Source organism: Lagopus muta, chromosome 13, assembly GCF_023343835.1.
Source record: "Lagopus muta isolate bLagMut1 chromosome 13, bLagMut1 primary, whole genome shotgun sequence".
NCBI lineage: Eukaryota > Metazoa > Chordata > Aves > Galliformes > Phasianidae > Lagopus > Lagopus muta.
The window spans coordinates 6860258-6876733 of record NC_064445.1 but is presented as its reverse complement, the minus strand read 5'-3'; the positions used below and the strand labels follow the sequence as shown (position 1 = coordinate 6876733).

Here is a 16476-nt window from a genome sequence, read left to right as displayed (position 1 = left end):
GATCTTCAGTTGATAGCAATTTCCTGACCAGTGAGTGGCTTGTGTCTTGGTGACTGCTATTGATAGTGGGTTTTTTTCCTTGAAATAATTGATCTGAATGGCTTTATTTCAGTGAATTTTCAAGACTCTAACTCTGTTGATAATAAGTACAACTTCAGGAAGCAAAATAACTTCAAAATATTTTATGCTCTTAGGAACTATGCTCTTGAATGAAGTCTACTAAAGCCCTGTAGAATGTATTTTAAGTAGTGTGGTAGTTTTCTGATAGCTGTATGTTTGATACAGCACTTGGAGTTTTGAGCTGATAAAGAAAAAAAATATTAAAAACCTAGAATAACATACATAGAAGCCATTTTTGTGGCTCCCATTTTAACACTTCTGTTGTGTGTGTATGTAGATGTGTGCAGGTCTTTCTGTGTATATAGGGCCCTGCAAACACACACACTCACCAAAGGTGGTTGGTTACATAGAAATGCAGTAGTTTGGTACTTCTCAAACTATGTGGTTGGCATGGTTGAAAGTTGGAAGCAAACTTTACAATATATGGGGAAAATTATGTAGGAAAGGGCTTTTCTCATGCTGTTTCTCTGTTTGCCAGCTCTGAACGCCATCGCATCTGATGTTATATACTGAAGTCGTACGTGTACACAATGATGTTAAGCCAGCAAACATGAAAACAAGGAAATAGCACGAGAAAGCCCTTTGTCCTCTCTCTGATTGCCGAAGAAATTTATCGTCTGATCTCCAGAGGGGTTTGGAAGTGATGATGAACTGTTCAAGCTGCCCTACTGAAAGGTATCAAGGGCAAGAATTTTTTAAAATGAAAAGACAACAAAATTTTAGTACGTTGTGCTACAGTGTTCTATAATGTAGTTTTGCTAAGAAAAAAGTAATGTGACCCATCATTCATCGCAGTTGGCGATTATGATAAATCTATTGTTTTCTAATTTTGCTTGTAACCAACTTCTTGTCCCAGATTTTTTCCTTATTTATTTTAGTTGAACAAGTAGAAGTTTTGATTATATAAGTATAATAAAAGGGAGCAATAAATTTTATTCATACACTGAAAGGAGAATGTAAAGTTCTTTATACTCCCTGCATTAAAAAGAAAAAAAATTGTTGTCACAATATAGCATTGTTACATGTATTAAGAATCAAGTGTTATTTATATCTATTCCATAATATTTTTAATGATAATATTGCTGCTGTGGTTCATAAATGGAATTGATCAAATCACTGCTTTCTCATTTCATAGGCACAATATTAGTTGTGAACAATGAATACTTTCTTACCCACAAAATTTTGTAATAAATGATCACGTTTTAAATAACTCAAAAATATTCACTTCCTAAAACAGAATCTAATTTGCATTTTGCTTGCTGAAATCTAGATAACACATAACAGGTGCTATACACCTAATCTTTTGAAATACTTTCTTTTTTAATTATTTTTTTAAATCACAGATCCAGTGTCTTGCTTTTCACTGTAATAAAATAGGAAATGATAAATATTTGTTGCAACCTAGACTTTTTTGCACTGTAACCTAGCACACAGGGGAAAATATGGCCTTCTGTTTTTTGTTTCTCTCCAAATTATTATTATTATTACCTTTCTTATTTTAATTTCAATTTGTTTATGTAATGTTTTTTTAATTTAGTATGACTCATTTAACAAATGCAGTTTGAGTATCATTGCTTGGTTTGCAGCCTGGTTGTAAGTTTCTGTATATTTTAGGGAATAACGCTTAATATGTATCATCTATAATATTAGCATTTCACATGCAATAGAAAATCTCTTAGGAAGCAAAGGAGTATAAAGAACCCTGTTTTCTGCACTTATGTGAAGACATGTAATATTAGTTTGCTAGAATAAAATGAATAACACTTCTAACTCGGATGTATACCGTATATATACTTAAAGAGAAAGTTATTAATGATTGATCAATTAGACTACAACATGACATTCTTACACCTTCCTGTATGTTTGATGTAAAGATATTTATAGGCTTGTACTTAATATTCACGTTGCCTCAGTTCTTAGACTGCAGAATGTCTACCATGACTGTTGCCTATAGTATTCTCCACATTGCTATCTGGCTCTTTCAAAATTGTGTATTTGGCTATTTGATCTGTAAAATAAATTCTATTAATAATGAAGTACGTATTGTAATTTAGCATATTGTATTGCATAATTATAGATATGACTGTTACAGGAAAAATTTCCTTCCTATACTGAGATGATTTTCTTGGAAAGATGTTTATGTATCTGTAAGACAGTTTTGCTGTTCCTATTACCATACCATACCCTTGCAGCATTTATGATTCAAATTAAACTACACATTCAGTGGTTAGACATATAGTAACAATATTTATTGATTCAGTGCCACAACTTAGCCAGTTGCTTTGGTTTTATACTCCATTCCAGACATAGTAAAAAGGTTATTCAAGAAGTATTGTTTAGCATAACTAAAGATGGGTACTGCCTATTGCTATTACAGTTGTTTGCTTAGGTGCCTCATAGTTGGGTGATGGGAAGCATGCAAGGATATTTGTTAAGAGTAATTAACTTTTGGCCTAGTAGAGTTGTTCAAAATAGTAGGATTTCACAGACTTATTTACTATGTTTTGTTTTTTCATTGAATCTTTGGATTTCTGTTCTTGCAGCAGTTAGGTTTGATTTCCTTGATGAGAAACCTTGTACATGTAAAATTCATGTTTGGTTAGGAGGAAAAGCACCAAATAATAGGAATGCTTATCTTGAGATTTTTTTTTTCTTTTAATTGATGAATACTGAGCTGAGGTACTGTACTTGGTTCATCTACGTGCTAGAGGGCTGCATGCTCTCTACAAGTGCCTACTTTTTACAATGAGTATGAAAAGAACCTTTGATAACTTGTGCTTGTAGTTTCTTGAGATGAATGTTGATTGTTTGTGAGAAAAATATTTCTCAGGAGACTTCTGTTTCTTTTTCTTTTAGCCAAGCTGAAGATCTGTCATTTTCTTGGTATTTCATTGGTCATATCATTCTATTCTAGAAGAATCTAGTCTGATTTTTAACCTTAGAAGAGACACACGTATGAAATAGAGGCTCATCAATTGGTTGGATTATTGGTTTAAATCGATAATCCCTCTTCTAGTTCTCTTGTGAGCTAGGTCAGCCAAATATGGTAACTCTTCAAATGCACTATTGGAAAAACCAGCAACCTCTTAAGTAATTCGGTTTCATATGTTTTTCTGTTGCCATTTTTGTTTTCTTATATCTAAATATCACTTTTTAAAGAGTGGTTTCATAGGCCTAAGACTTGTCAGAGAGCTTATTTCCTTCTGATGATTAAGTGCATTCATGAAAGTCTCATGAAAGCCTGATGTGTACTTACCAAATGTATATGTGCTGAATATTAATTTCTACACTTTTAAAAAAGGTAACGGATAAGTGGAGATCAGTCAAAAAATTCCATATTTAGATTTTTTAATGAATATTAGAATCGTGAATCAAAGCCAGGCCTACTTCAGTGTTTAATATAATTTCTTTCTTGTGCTTTCACCTAAGTAAATGATTTTTCTGACTGCATGGAAGTGAGGGAAAATGAAGAGCAAGAATTAGTGACTTGTCAAAATGCTGCTTTCAAAATCGAAAATTCATTATATTTTTCTTGGAAATAGCAGTCACACTTTCTATGTTGTTTTCTAGTGATTTAGACCATAATTATTACTACTCACTATGATCTCAGTAAACTTATTTAGAGATTTATGCTTTTGTTTGGTGCACATCATTGTCCTTGTCACCAATGCAGAAAAATCTGTGCCTATAGAAGTTCTAGAGTTTGTTTTTGGTTATTTACAGTGCAGTGTCTGGCTTAGCATAAAGAACAGTTCTTTATTTGTTGGTAGTTTTACAGTGTGCATTAGTTGCTTAACATCTTTTAGATCTGCAGTGCCAGCAGCCAAAGATGGCTCTCATATTTGCCATTTTGCATCCCGTGTCATACTGTCAATGCCTGGATTTCATATGAATATGTGTCTACCAAAGCTCAGTGCCACTTGATCTCAAACAATCTAATGTCAAACGAGGATCTTTGAAGAAAAACTATGGCACACAATTACAGTTTGTATGCAAGCTGCCTGTCATATCAGAAAGTACATTGGACTTTGGAGGATATCTCTATATCCTTCTGAATCTCAATGAATACTGCTAAATGGCAGTAGAGTACTGTCAAAAATGAAACAGTTTGTGATGTAAACAGAATTATTTTTTTAACGTAAACTGTAAAGCAGTTTGGTTTTGTTGTTGTTATTGTTGTTGTTACAGATTTTTAGTGATTTCCTCTTTTATCATAGTGTGAATATTTATGGCATAGCCTGATGTTATTATTTGTAAAATCTTTTTAACAAGACTTTTTGAGCATATATTTTTGATTTCATATTGAATTATCAAGCACTGTTTCTTTATGTCTTAATCATCTATTTCTAAAATAAATTTTGTTTAAAGTTTATATTTATATATCTTTTGAAGAAGCACTGTTTTTAAACACACCTTCGATCTTTTTTGGCAGTGCATGCACTGTCAATTCTATATATATACCAGTGTTTTTTTTACAGTGGTTGTAGTCTATAATTATTAAACTAAATTTACCACACAGATTACTGGCAAGCATATTCCTTACCAGTACATACATTTTGTCTTCATTTTCTTCAACTACATGTGCTTTAAGCGGGACTTTCCAAGAACTGCACATCCTCTAAGAATGTTTACATATATGTGTGAGTGTTTATATAGTGTTTATAGAGAGATATATAGTATGTCTTTACATATATATATGTCTGTGTATGTATGTATTCTCTGTGCATGTGTATGTAAAGAGAGCATGAGGATGAATGAATACACATATATCTTATGTTCAGTTAACGCAGTTTACAGGCAATATATTACATTAAAAAAACCGTAGCTATATGCCTGTCCCAGTACACAATATATCCTGCAATGAAAGATAGTCAAGCACTAGGATTTCACTTTACGCATTATTTTGACGTTGGTCTTCCCTTTGAGAGTGTACTGTGTTCTAACTGTATTAGAAAATGACTCTTGTTTAACTTCGAGGTTATGATACAATATGATAAATACAGTTTTCAGTTTCTGTTCTCTTTCTTCAAGTATTTCACTCATTCCAGTACTAAGTTTACTGGAATGTGTTGTGGAAAATCTCTCTTGCTATTCTAAATTAATATATTTTTCTGTTGCATAGGCTCTCTTAAATCTTGCCACTGAAAATATCATGAAAATGATGCTTCTGTATTTTCTCCAATGTAAAAATCTGCCTCTGCAGATTTAATGAAGAGACATATGTAAATCAAATTCAGTTATTTAAATTAATATAGATAGATATAAAGTAATTGTGTTACCATGAATTTTCCAGGAGTATTTCTGGCTTCAACAACCTTTTAAACAACCTTTATTCATTTGTATTTATTATTTATTTATTTTTAAATTGAAGTTGTTCATTAAAGCTCAGTCAACTTATTTCCAATAAAAGCTAAATGATGATTATCACAGATTTGAGGTTTGATTTCCCATTACTGAAGAGCACCTCAGAGTTATCAACTGAATTCCAGTCTTTTTTATGGTTTTCATCTTTTTCTCCTATGAGATGTTCATAGTTGTCAAATGGATGAACTTACCTTGGCTTATGTACTAGGCTGTGATGTTGTCTGTCTTTGTTAATGATCTGATCACCAGAGTTTGACGTGAAACTTGAATCTAACATCTTTCTTCAAAAATATTTCTTCCTTTTTAGTGTCTGACAGTTCAAAAATTCCCCTTTTATCTAGGTGCGTAAACCACAAATAAGTTTCAGGCATGTAGACAACTTCACTCTGAAACACTCAACAGGCGTACTTTTCTTAGATCCTTACCTAAATCATTGATAGGCGGATCCATTGTTGCTTCCTCCTTTCTTTCTCTCCAACCTTCTCCCAGCAAGACAAGGACGGATGACGCTAGAGTGCACATATATTTCAGATAAGCAAATGAGCAACAAACAGGCGTACTTCACACTTCGAACTTTTAAAGTACTTGAATGACTAGAAGATGCATTTTCCTGAATATTTCTACTACTTGGACATACTTTATGGGGAAAAAAGCAATTCAGGGAAAGAAAATCTTATTCTCACCAAATAGCAAGGATCACAAATTCTATCTGTGGAACATTGCCTTCTAACTTGTATGCGAAGACTTGGATTTGTGTTCACACATGATTCTAACGTTTGGTTTGTGTCAGGCTTACCACGTGATTGGAAAGTAAGACATCTTAATTGTATTACATGACAAATTTTTATTGATTTTTAGGAATGTTTTTCCCACCCTTGGAAAATTAACGTATTTCAAACTGAAAGTGAAAAAGTGATACAACTTAGACTTGAATGCTGTATAGTACAGATTTCACTGTTATTTTAACTGGATGAAATTATTTAATTGTTAATGATAGTACAGAAGAAATTGTTGTATGACTTACCTTTCTTCCATTTTTAAACTTACCTGCGTTATAGTTAATATGTAGAATAAATATATGAAAGAAATAGACTGTAATAATAATATTGACCCTTGCAACTGTCTTGTGTCTTTTTTACATTTCACTTGTCTAAATGTATTTTTTAAAAGTAAAAACATATTCTCAACCAGTTGTATGAATGTATAAGTATACATATTTAGAACGTATACTATAAAAGCGTAAGCTTTTTCTATCTTGTTTCAAAAGCATCTGTTTCGGGGATTCAACAGAGACAATTTATCAGTGGATCAAACTGAAGCTGTGAAAATGTTTTTCAATCTAGAATAAGTATATTTGTAAACAAATCTTCAAGAGAAGAGAAAAATATTGGGTTATGTTCTCAAGCTTAGCAGAAAGGAGGTAATGACTTCTACAACCTGCTGAGATTTTGATTGCTATTGATTTCGAAGTTAGAATCCTGAACCACTGCAATTTAAAGGAGAAATCTCTTTCCCAACTCATGCTATACTCAAAACTCAGAAAGAGCTGCAGCTGAGAGTTGCTGCTGCTTGTAAAGGTCTGTCTGAGACTGTTATTATCAGCAGTAATCGGCATTGCTGTATTTACTGTCTTACAGTTCATGCAGAGTCAGCTAGATCTATAATATTTTTAGAATTGAGTGGGAACAATGGTTTTATGAGAAATCCTACGGGAAAACTCTACTTTCCTCCCTCAAAATACATTAGGCTAATCTTCCAAATACAAATATCTAATACTTTTCAGAGGTATGTCCCATAAGACACACTGAAGTAAGATAAATAGTTTCTGTGAGTTTTATTCCTCACAGAAAATATTTACGCTATTAACTCCTATTTTACACATTATAGAGCTATAGAAGCTTGTATACAGACACACAAAAGCAAGTACAAAATTACCTTTCTGGTAATTTTGCATGTCTAATTTCTATGTCAGAAAGTTTTCTAAGATATTTCTTGCTCAAATATTGACTGGTCGGCTCTGGACCTCGTACAGTCTATCCTTGACTAATAGTAAGGGTGGAGATTCCTGAACCTTTCTGAAACACTGGTTCCTATTTGACTACTTCTCATGGCAAAAAAATGTTTCCTTATCTTAATTGGAATTTCTCTTGCTGTGTTTAAGTTCTATTGAAAAAGCATGCAGCTATTTTAGAGATAGATATGAAGTACTTGAGTACCTGTGAAACTTTTTCAGGGCCACTGGAGACAATCCATCAAAGTCTGTTTTGAACATGAGAAGTCATTAAAGCTGATCACAATCATTCATTTTCTTTGAATTATATCTCTATTTTTTCCTTTGACAAAGATGTGTGTTGTATCCCAGAAACTGTACATGCTCAACCGTACTTTGAGTCTTCTGTTGTGAAACTGAGAGCTTGCTCTCCCTGGTTTCATGGTTGAAAATGTCTTAGTGGGATAAGATTAAAATTTCACTTCAGCTCTAATGAAGCCCTCACGTGTTCAGGTGACCTTTCTTTCTTAATTCCTTCCAGTTTCAAATGCTTCTTTCTGAATGAGAAAACAAAACGACTTCACGTCAAGAAGATGCAAAATAAGTTGGTTCCTTACTCACAATCTGGCTTTTGTCAGTAGCTCTACCATTCTCTTCACTTTTGGATCTTGAGCCATCTTCAACTTTCTCATAGTGCTTCACCAAACTTGTCTTCCATCTTTTTCATCTTCATGTCTGTCTCATGCAGTGCATGTTGTATTATGTTACCACTCTTCATATTATGATGACACATTTTTACCCAGTCATTACCCAGTTGTGGTAATATAGTCTCTATTAATATGTACACACACTATTTTATATTAATGCAGTAAATTCTATTTGTGCAAATTTGGCTCCTTGCCATTGTTTTCAAGGAAGTACTTTTTCCTGTTCATCCTATTTCTGAGGTTCTACTTCCTCGGGAAGCAGTATTTAGTATCAAAGACTCAAATACTATGACTCTTTTGGAGTTTTACCTCATATTGGAACTTAGCATAGCGTAAAATTATCCCAAAAGAACGTAGCATCCCATTTTACAAAAATACATACTTGAAATGTTTAAGTTTTTCCACTAACATGATTGTTTTGTTTGTATTATCATTTACTGATAATACAAATTTTCTTTAATACAAATTTTTTTAATACAAATTTTCCATTTTCTGACATCCAAAGGGATATTTTCTCTTTTGGGCTTCAAGTTTCATGTATTTTTCAGCTACATATATGGTTCACGTAAAAGGACAAAAATATAAAACTAAGAACAGCTGCCACGACCCTAAGTCTCTTCCAGAATTCTCTAAAAGTAATATATTTCTATGTCAGTTCAAATTCTTAGTGTTTCTGTACCATCAAGTACATGTAGATGTTTTAGTAGAACTCAGAATCTCATCTGTTTTTATGGATAAATGCCAAATAAATTTAATTTACTTATATTTGAAATATATCTATTCATATGCATTTTCAGAGTACAGTCCAGTGAAACATTTTTTGCTTGCTTGTGTCACTCACCGGCTTTTATGTTTAATTTATAAAAATATTGAAAGTTTTCACTTGAATTCCATCTTGTTCTACTAATGTGAACATTGGTAAATTGACATAACATCATTTCTTTGCTCATAAAAAAGTGGATCAAACCTTTTCAGAAACTTATCATGAAAGTTGAATGTTAAAAGCAGATAGACTAGTGCATTCAATTTGAAAAACAATGGGAAAAAGAAAACTTAATTGGAAGGAGAAATATTCTTTTGATATGTTCTGTACATGAGACACACAATGGTGCAATTACATGCTCTCAATCAGCTACCAAGAATGATTTATTAGTTACAGTATTTTGGCTTTGAAACGCTAAACATGGATAAGACAGCACGTGCTCAGTTGTGTAAGGGTTCCAACATCTGTCCTGAAAATCCTCTTACAGAAAGTCCTTCTGGAATTAGTAAATGACAATGTGAATTCTGAAATGGATATGAAAGAAAAAAATGAGTGTTTGAGGGAACTGGAAGGAAATATTTCATTATGTCATTGCCCCCTTTTAACACATTAGCTGCTTGAACTGTTTGTTTTTATGATTCCAGATGGTAACAAGATGCATATAGAAGAATAAAATGAAATAGAACAAATCAAATGCTTGGCTGCTATTCAAGAGCAGCTAAGGCTAAGCTTTATTAAATTCACATGAGGGTATGATAACTGTGGAATTTCACAGAGTGAACTGTAGTAATCTTAGTTGTGAAGAACATCATTCTTCTTGAGATAGATGAGAGAATGTAAAATTTTACCATTAAAATGAGCTCTTTTGAAGTTTTATTTTCCAAGAACGTTTACTACTTGTGTGAAATGCACCACAAGCAATAGCAACATGTACAATCTATTTTTACATATTGAATATTCTAAGAATTTGTTCATTCTCAGCAACAAATAAGAGAATTCTGCAGAGAAAGTTAATTTAACGTGCTTCACTCTGTCATAAAAAGCCATAGGGATAAGCATATTTATATTAAAAAGGGAAAAATATTGGATTTTAAAATTATTTTAGACATATTAGGAAAGGAAAAAGTACAAAGCTGACTAAAGAAAACTTTTTTTCTTTCTTTTTTTTTTTTTTTTTTTAATTCTGGTTTTAAATTCTCCTTACATTTCCTTGGCTAGTTAGTCCAGCATGGTTACAGTGCAGTATGTTCTGTACTAGATGAAAGGATGATCATAGCATGGGTGGAAATGAATGGAGAAATCTACACACCACTTTGTAGCATCTGAGATCCTCAGAGGAATTTTTCTACAGTGGACAGCCAGCTTTATTTAGTGGGTTTTTTATCAGTCAAATAATGATATTGAGCCTGCCTCAATATTGTCTTAGTTTCTAGCTGTATATTTATAAGGTATTTACTCTCTGTTATAAACAAATGTTTAATTTATTGTTTTCCCCCTTTAACAACATAGAAAATAAGCCAGTAGTATATATGTAAAGAGATTAATGTCACAGCCGAAGCTTAGTTACTTAAGTACAAATTTCAAAATACAAAAGTGCAAAAAACCAAACAAGTCCAAATGTGTCAACTGTTTGTCTTCTGGTAAGCCCTTTGAAAATGAAGTAAAAGACACAGTCTGGGTGATGATAGATTGAAAGTATTCACCAAAGCTACAAATGCATAGCTTACTTGAGGTCTGTCTTGACTTACTGATGAAAATAATAGTCTTATCATCTATATAAAAAATAATGGCCAGAAAAAATCTGTCATAACAGATAGATAACCTTTTCTCCTTGTGAAGCTGGCCCAAATAAAAACTCTTGGATTTAATCAGAACTGTTTTTTTTCTCTTCTTGTGTCAATCAAACCCTTCCTCTTGATAATCAGAACAAAATAGGGTTGAGAACACAAAGTCTGCTTTTGCCTTATTAAGATGAAAAGATTCTGCCAGGGTTTGATAACATTTGAGATGCAGAGGCTGTTACAAGAACATAATGAATATCAAATATATCTGCAAGAAAGACTTTTTGTCAAGATAAAATCCTGATGAAAAATGTCATTTATTCTTTATTTTCCATCAGACAGGTTTAAAGCCTGCAAATCAAGAATGTAAATCTTTATTTAATGAAAGTATTTAGTTTAGTATTATGTGTGCTGAAATATGAGCCTTCAATTCAGTCAGTTCTCATCTCATCCAATAAATCAAAATTAGAAGATGTTCTTCTATATTCAAATACAGAATATTCTATTAATAAATCTGAATTTACCAATAGATGTCTGAATCTTATGGGTAAATCTTTACAAGCCTTTGTTCCTAAGGAATGCTGTAATATTTGGTCTAGTTTCAGTATAAATATTTATTCTGTGTATTGTTTCCAGAGGAAAAAGGATCTAAGAAGTAATTTATAATTTATGCACCTCCATAGTATTAAGTTCCATGGGAGAAGAAATCAGATTGGATGTAACGCACCAAAAGTTGTCGTATTTCATATAATAGTTCAAGGCCATCCTTATTTTATTTGAAGATAGAAGACAAGGGTTATTAGCTTTTTGATAAGTGTTTAATTATTCTCTGTTTATTTCTGCTTTTATCTAGCAGTACAATACATCTGATACTTCATTAAGGGTGTTATTCAAGACTGGATGTGGGAAGCTGAAACAGTATGTTCCACTACTGGTCAAAGAAAGTACTGCGTGGTGGGAATTTGCAAGTAAACGTATTGTAATCTTCCATGGGGATTGTGGAAGATTGTCTTGTGCTGTTTCCATTCCATGATTTGTATGTGGTTTTAGGCTTTGTATGGATTTTCTTTTTGTAATTGTTTTTGCCTTGGCCATATTGTGGCTGGAGATTGAAAGAAAACAAACAAAAAAAGGTCAGAGAAGCTTGATAGTAATTTGGTTTTTAAAAGGAAGAGACCAGTTGATCCAGCTTAAATGTTTACAGCTGGATCAACCAATAACCTCTGAATTAAAGTGGCAAGTGCAAACTGCAGAACCATACAGGGAAGCAGTACACAGACTGTAAGTGAGAAGAATATAGTTAGGAGGAAAGGTGAATAAATAGGGCATATTGTGACAGTTTTTTGAGAAGGTATCTTAAAACAGATGGACAACAATTTAAGTAAATGCCTAACAGATAATAAAATAAAATTGAATTTCAGTGCTAATGATGTTTTTGAGGAGGAGTGGAGTTCTCTTGTATGAGTTCTAGTTTGCAAAATTATAAAGATGGGAAAGCCTTTACAGAACAGTATGCAAAGGGAATAGATCGTATTCAGATCTTGATAAGACTTCACCAAAGCAATGGACATAGTGATGTCCTTAGCCTTATACAAGTGAATGTTCTGAATCTTTTTGTGGGAAAAATATGATAAGGTATGAGGTAATGTTTTCTGTTTCTTTTTACTGTCTTTGAGTTGCTTAATTCTGTTCTGCAAATAAGAACAGATTGACTGACACGCTGGATCAGAAAATAGGTTGTATCATGCCTAGGTACTGGATTTCAGTGAGCTGAGGCACAAGCTTAAGAAAGGGAGAATAAGAATAGAATAAGCAGAGCTTGGAGCTGTATCATTCACTTAGTATTACATAATGGTTGGTGGTGAAGAAATACATCAGAATTTCATTGTGATTTCTTCCAAGCGATAATACTTTTTCTTCTGAATGGCTCTAGAGGTAACAGAAATACGTCTATGAAGGATTTAGGTTTGAAGTGAAGGAAGAGAGACACACCTAGAAAGTCACCCACTGTAGCTGTGTCATACCTAGAAAAAGCTGAAATGAGTCACTCTCGGTAACACTTTTCTCCATATATTGTAGGAGGAAATTGTATGAGCACTTCATTTTCAGACAGCTAAAGAGGGGTAGGATGATTTCTGAAATCTAACACAAAAATGATTTTAAAATGTAGGGCTCAAAAAGCTGAGTATTTTTAGGAGCTATGACTTTTGGTGCTAGAGGCATACATACTGACTCTGGTAGAAACAGCGGAAGCAATCAATAGTGGATAATCAATGCAAAAAGAAGTTTCTAATGTGAATAGAAGTATTTTACTCAGAAATTTTCATTTCCATTTAATGTAATTGTAGGCTGATTATTCCACTATTACTGTATGTTTTTTTAGAAGTTGCTTATAACATTACTAAAATTTACTACATATACGTGAACAGAAATTAAATTATACAATAATTTTGCTCATACTTAAATAACAAATATTTTGTATGCTAGATTATAACACTGATATTTGTTAATTTTTAAATATTTTGTCTTCATTACTCTACTTTTGTATGCTTATTTCCAGCAGTCTGGTTCACTTCCTCTGTTTTTTTGCCATAAGCTGATATTAGTCACAGTATTTTCATTATGTTTGTTATTTAAGCGTTTAATTTGTCAGGATATTTACAAATCAAAAGCAAAGAAGAAGGATTTTGGAGAACACGTATTTAGTAGATCAGCACACACCTCCATACTGCCATCAGATAGTCTGCAATGGATCCCAGTCCATTCCAGTAATCCAAAAAACATGTCTTAGTAGAAAGTGAGACCTGTTGTGCTCAGCTTGCATTGATAGTGTAATCACTTACTTGATTGCAAAGTTCACAGGTGTCAACATGCATGTTTTTGTTTCTTTTGATGGCATTTAACCTTTGCAAAAATGTCATTCACTCTGATTTCTGACAGTCATCACTATGAAATTCAGTCAATGAATCATTGGGCAGTTTTGTGAGTTTCTCTGGCAACACATCATTACAAGATAAAGTTCATGTCACATTGCAAGAGTGAAGTCAGTCAGAGTCTTTTTGAGGGTTTTTTTTTCCCTATACTGCTTTTAGTAACTTGCAGCAGAACATTCTGGGGAAAGTTCAGCTTGTTTTCAGGAAATGTTAGGTGTTTTACTGTGTAAATACTATCTAAGTCTAAAAGATGTTTATAGCTATAAAGAGTTCACATTACTTTTAGACAATGCCACCAAGACTGCTTTTGGAAAAACTGGACTAAGAATAATAATTCACTGGTATAATAATTGTGAGTTAAGACATAATTTAGATAAAATTCTGTATCCCATTTCCTTCTCCCACCAACCTTTGGAAACTGCAGCAAATTTAAACTTTATGTGAAAGTGTAGGACTAAAAGTTGGAAATAGAGTAATAGGAAATAGAGTAATAGGAAGACACAGAGTAAACGCTGTGAAGTGGAAGGATTTTATCATAATTACTTTATTTAAATTCTAGAAAGTCCTAAAACATCACAAGAACCTTTGAAGCGAAATGAACTTATTACTTTACGCAGCTTTTGGTAAAGTCCAGGAATTTTGATGTGTGTTAAGCAGTTTTTTATTTTGTCACTCATTTGGAAGAAGTACTGTTCAGGGTGAAAGAAACCTCATGATGTGGGGAAACTGAAATTAATCTCCACTGTAATACAATTCTGCCTTTTATCAAAAAAGTCTTAATATTCTTTTACTGTTTCCAGAGATATACATCCCAAAGCTCAGAAGCTGCCATCCCATGTCACATTAATTAACACTTTTATTGTGATGCCCACAAGGATTTCAAAGTGTAATTAGCATCTGACAGCTGAATGATCTTTTCAGCATAAGTATGGCTCCCATCGTGTAAGCATTTACATGTGCTGCAGTGCCATGATAATGCTGCTGATACACTGTGGTGTATTTTCAGACTGGAGAGTTTTCTTGGACCTTTACATGGGTGATATAAGAAATAGAAAAAAAGTAAAACTGTGTTGTAACCTGGTTTCTGTTAAGGTAATTAAAAGTAAAAAATGAACTTCCATTACTGTTCATTATATGTTAATTTTGATTTCATCAAGGCCGTATCTTACATTGATTTTAATGGAAAATCAATAAGCACCATTTTTATTTGATGCTCCATCTCTTTTGCTTTCTGTTTGTTGGTAGAAATAACTTACTTTTATTCATACAATAAAAGTCAAGAAAATATATATAATAATGAAAAAGTAAAATGATACTCCTTACAATACCATGCATTGTATTGCATTACATGTGTTCATAACTTTGCACAGTAAAAAGAAAACTATAAGGGCGTGAAACTTCAAGAGAAAGAGAGCTTTGAAATAAGAGCAAATGTTACCAGAGCATAAGGTGTCTTCCCAACCTTTAAAAATTTGGTGCAGTCTCATGCAATTTTCTTCATTCTTCATTCAGGCAATCTGTGGCTCTTTAGCACTAAATGAGGCAATTGGGTTCTCACTTTATAAAGTGAGTTGAAATGTAATATTAATATGGGTTAATTTTCAGTATTTGCATTTTTCTTTCGTTAACTATGGATGTGGATTCTTTGACATGTATATGAGTAACTACATGAATATTTCTACCCCTGCTCCCTTCTGGTGTTTTTTTTTTGTTTTTTTTTTCTATTTTTCTATGTTGTTGGCTTTTTTTTTTCATATGCTTTGAAATCAGTTTGGTAATCTCTGCTACTCTTTTCTTCCATCCTATTTTGCAGTATTAATATGAGCTACATATTTTTATGGGTTAAAAGTTTAGAATCATCTGTCCTTCACTACACTTTCATGTTATATTTTATTTCTTTGTTCAGTGATGAAAGATTGCTATTACTTGATAGGAAAGGACTTATTTGGAGTTTTATATGAAACAAAGCATCTTTGCGTGATCTCAAATACCAAATAACAAATAGCAAGTGCACGAAACTAGTAGTGAAACTATTTTAATAAGTGAATTATTGAAGTTCAGGATCTAGGGTCATGATCTGCGTTTAGGTCATATCTGCTTTCAGAGACTCAAAGCACTGTCACTTGATTATCATAGGGAATGAGTATTCATACTTTACAGTGAATTAGAGGAAAGTACACTTGCTTAGTAGATGAAACTGCTGAGTGTCACAGGTAGAGTATGAGATCATTCCTATTCTTCAGAAAATTGCTCTCCTGTACGTGCTTAAGACAGGCTTTTGAAAGCTGTGCAGGCTAATAATTCTGCTTTCACTAAAGAAGCATAACCATCTGGGGTAGCAGTGTAAGGTCAACGCACAGAGCTTTACAAAATTCCATCTATCCATTTTCCTTTCAGGTTATCATTAACAAAGTAGGGCAATATGAAGCAGGGAGGTTAACTGTGAATGCAGGTGTCATTGAAATGGCGAGAATTACATATGACTCCATTACTGTCAGTCTTTCATCTAATATCACATTGATTTAATTTTAAAATAATTACTTCTTCTTCAGTGTTCTCTGCAGTTTAGAGATCCATCCTTTTAGCCATATGCCGATCTGGTGTGGAGTACACTGAAAATTACATGTATCATTTATGACATTATATCAAATCAGATAATTCTATATGTGTCTGTATAAAGCAGCATTACATTAACTTAGACATAAAATTAAACTCTAATTCTGAAATTGGAAGCAGAAATTACTTCAGTTTCGAGTAATCAGAGAGATTGTCTGTATATTTATCCCACTGGTTGTTTAGAAACACCTCTGGTAAAATA

General features: G+C 32.9%; 1 protein-coding gene across 5 annotated transcripts in view; it reads left to right on the top strand.

The window, feature by feature from the left end:
• The window catches only part of PCDH11X (protocadherin 11 X-linked), a 439839-nt gene that overhangs the window by 74009 nt on the left and 349354 nt on the right, over window positions 1–16476 (top strand). The window contains exon 5 of one of the 5 annotated variants that reach the window (XM_048959960.1): window positions 599–2156. The exons of the other annotated variants lie outside the window; for them this stretch is intronic. Within the exon in view, the coding sequence (XP_048815917.1) occupies window positions 599–604 (6 nt within the window). The 3' untranslated portion in view covers window positions 605–2156. Of the gene's footprint in view, window positions 1–598; window positions 2157–16476 lie in introns of those variants that run through there. 5 annotated transcript variants of the gene reach the window in all.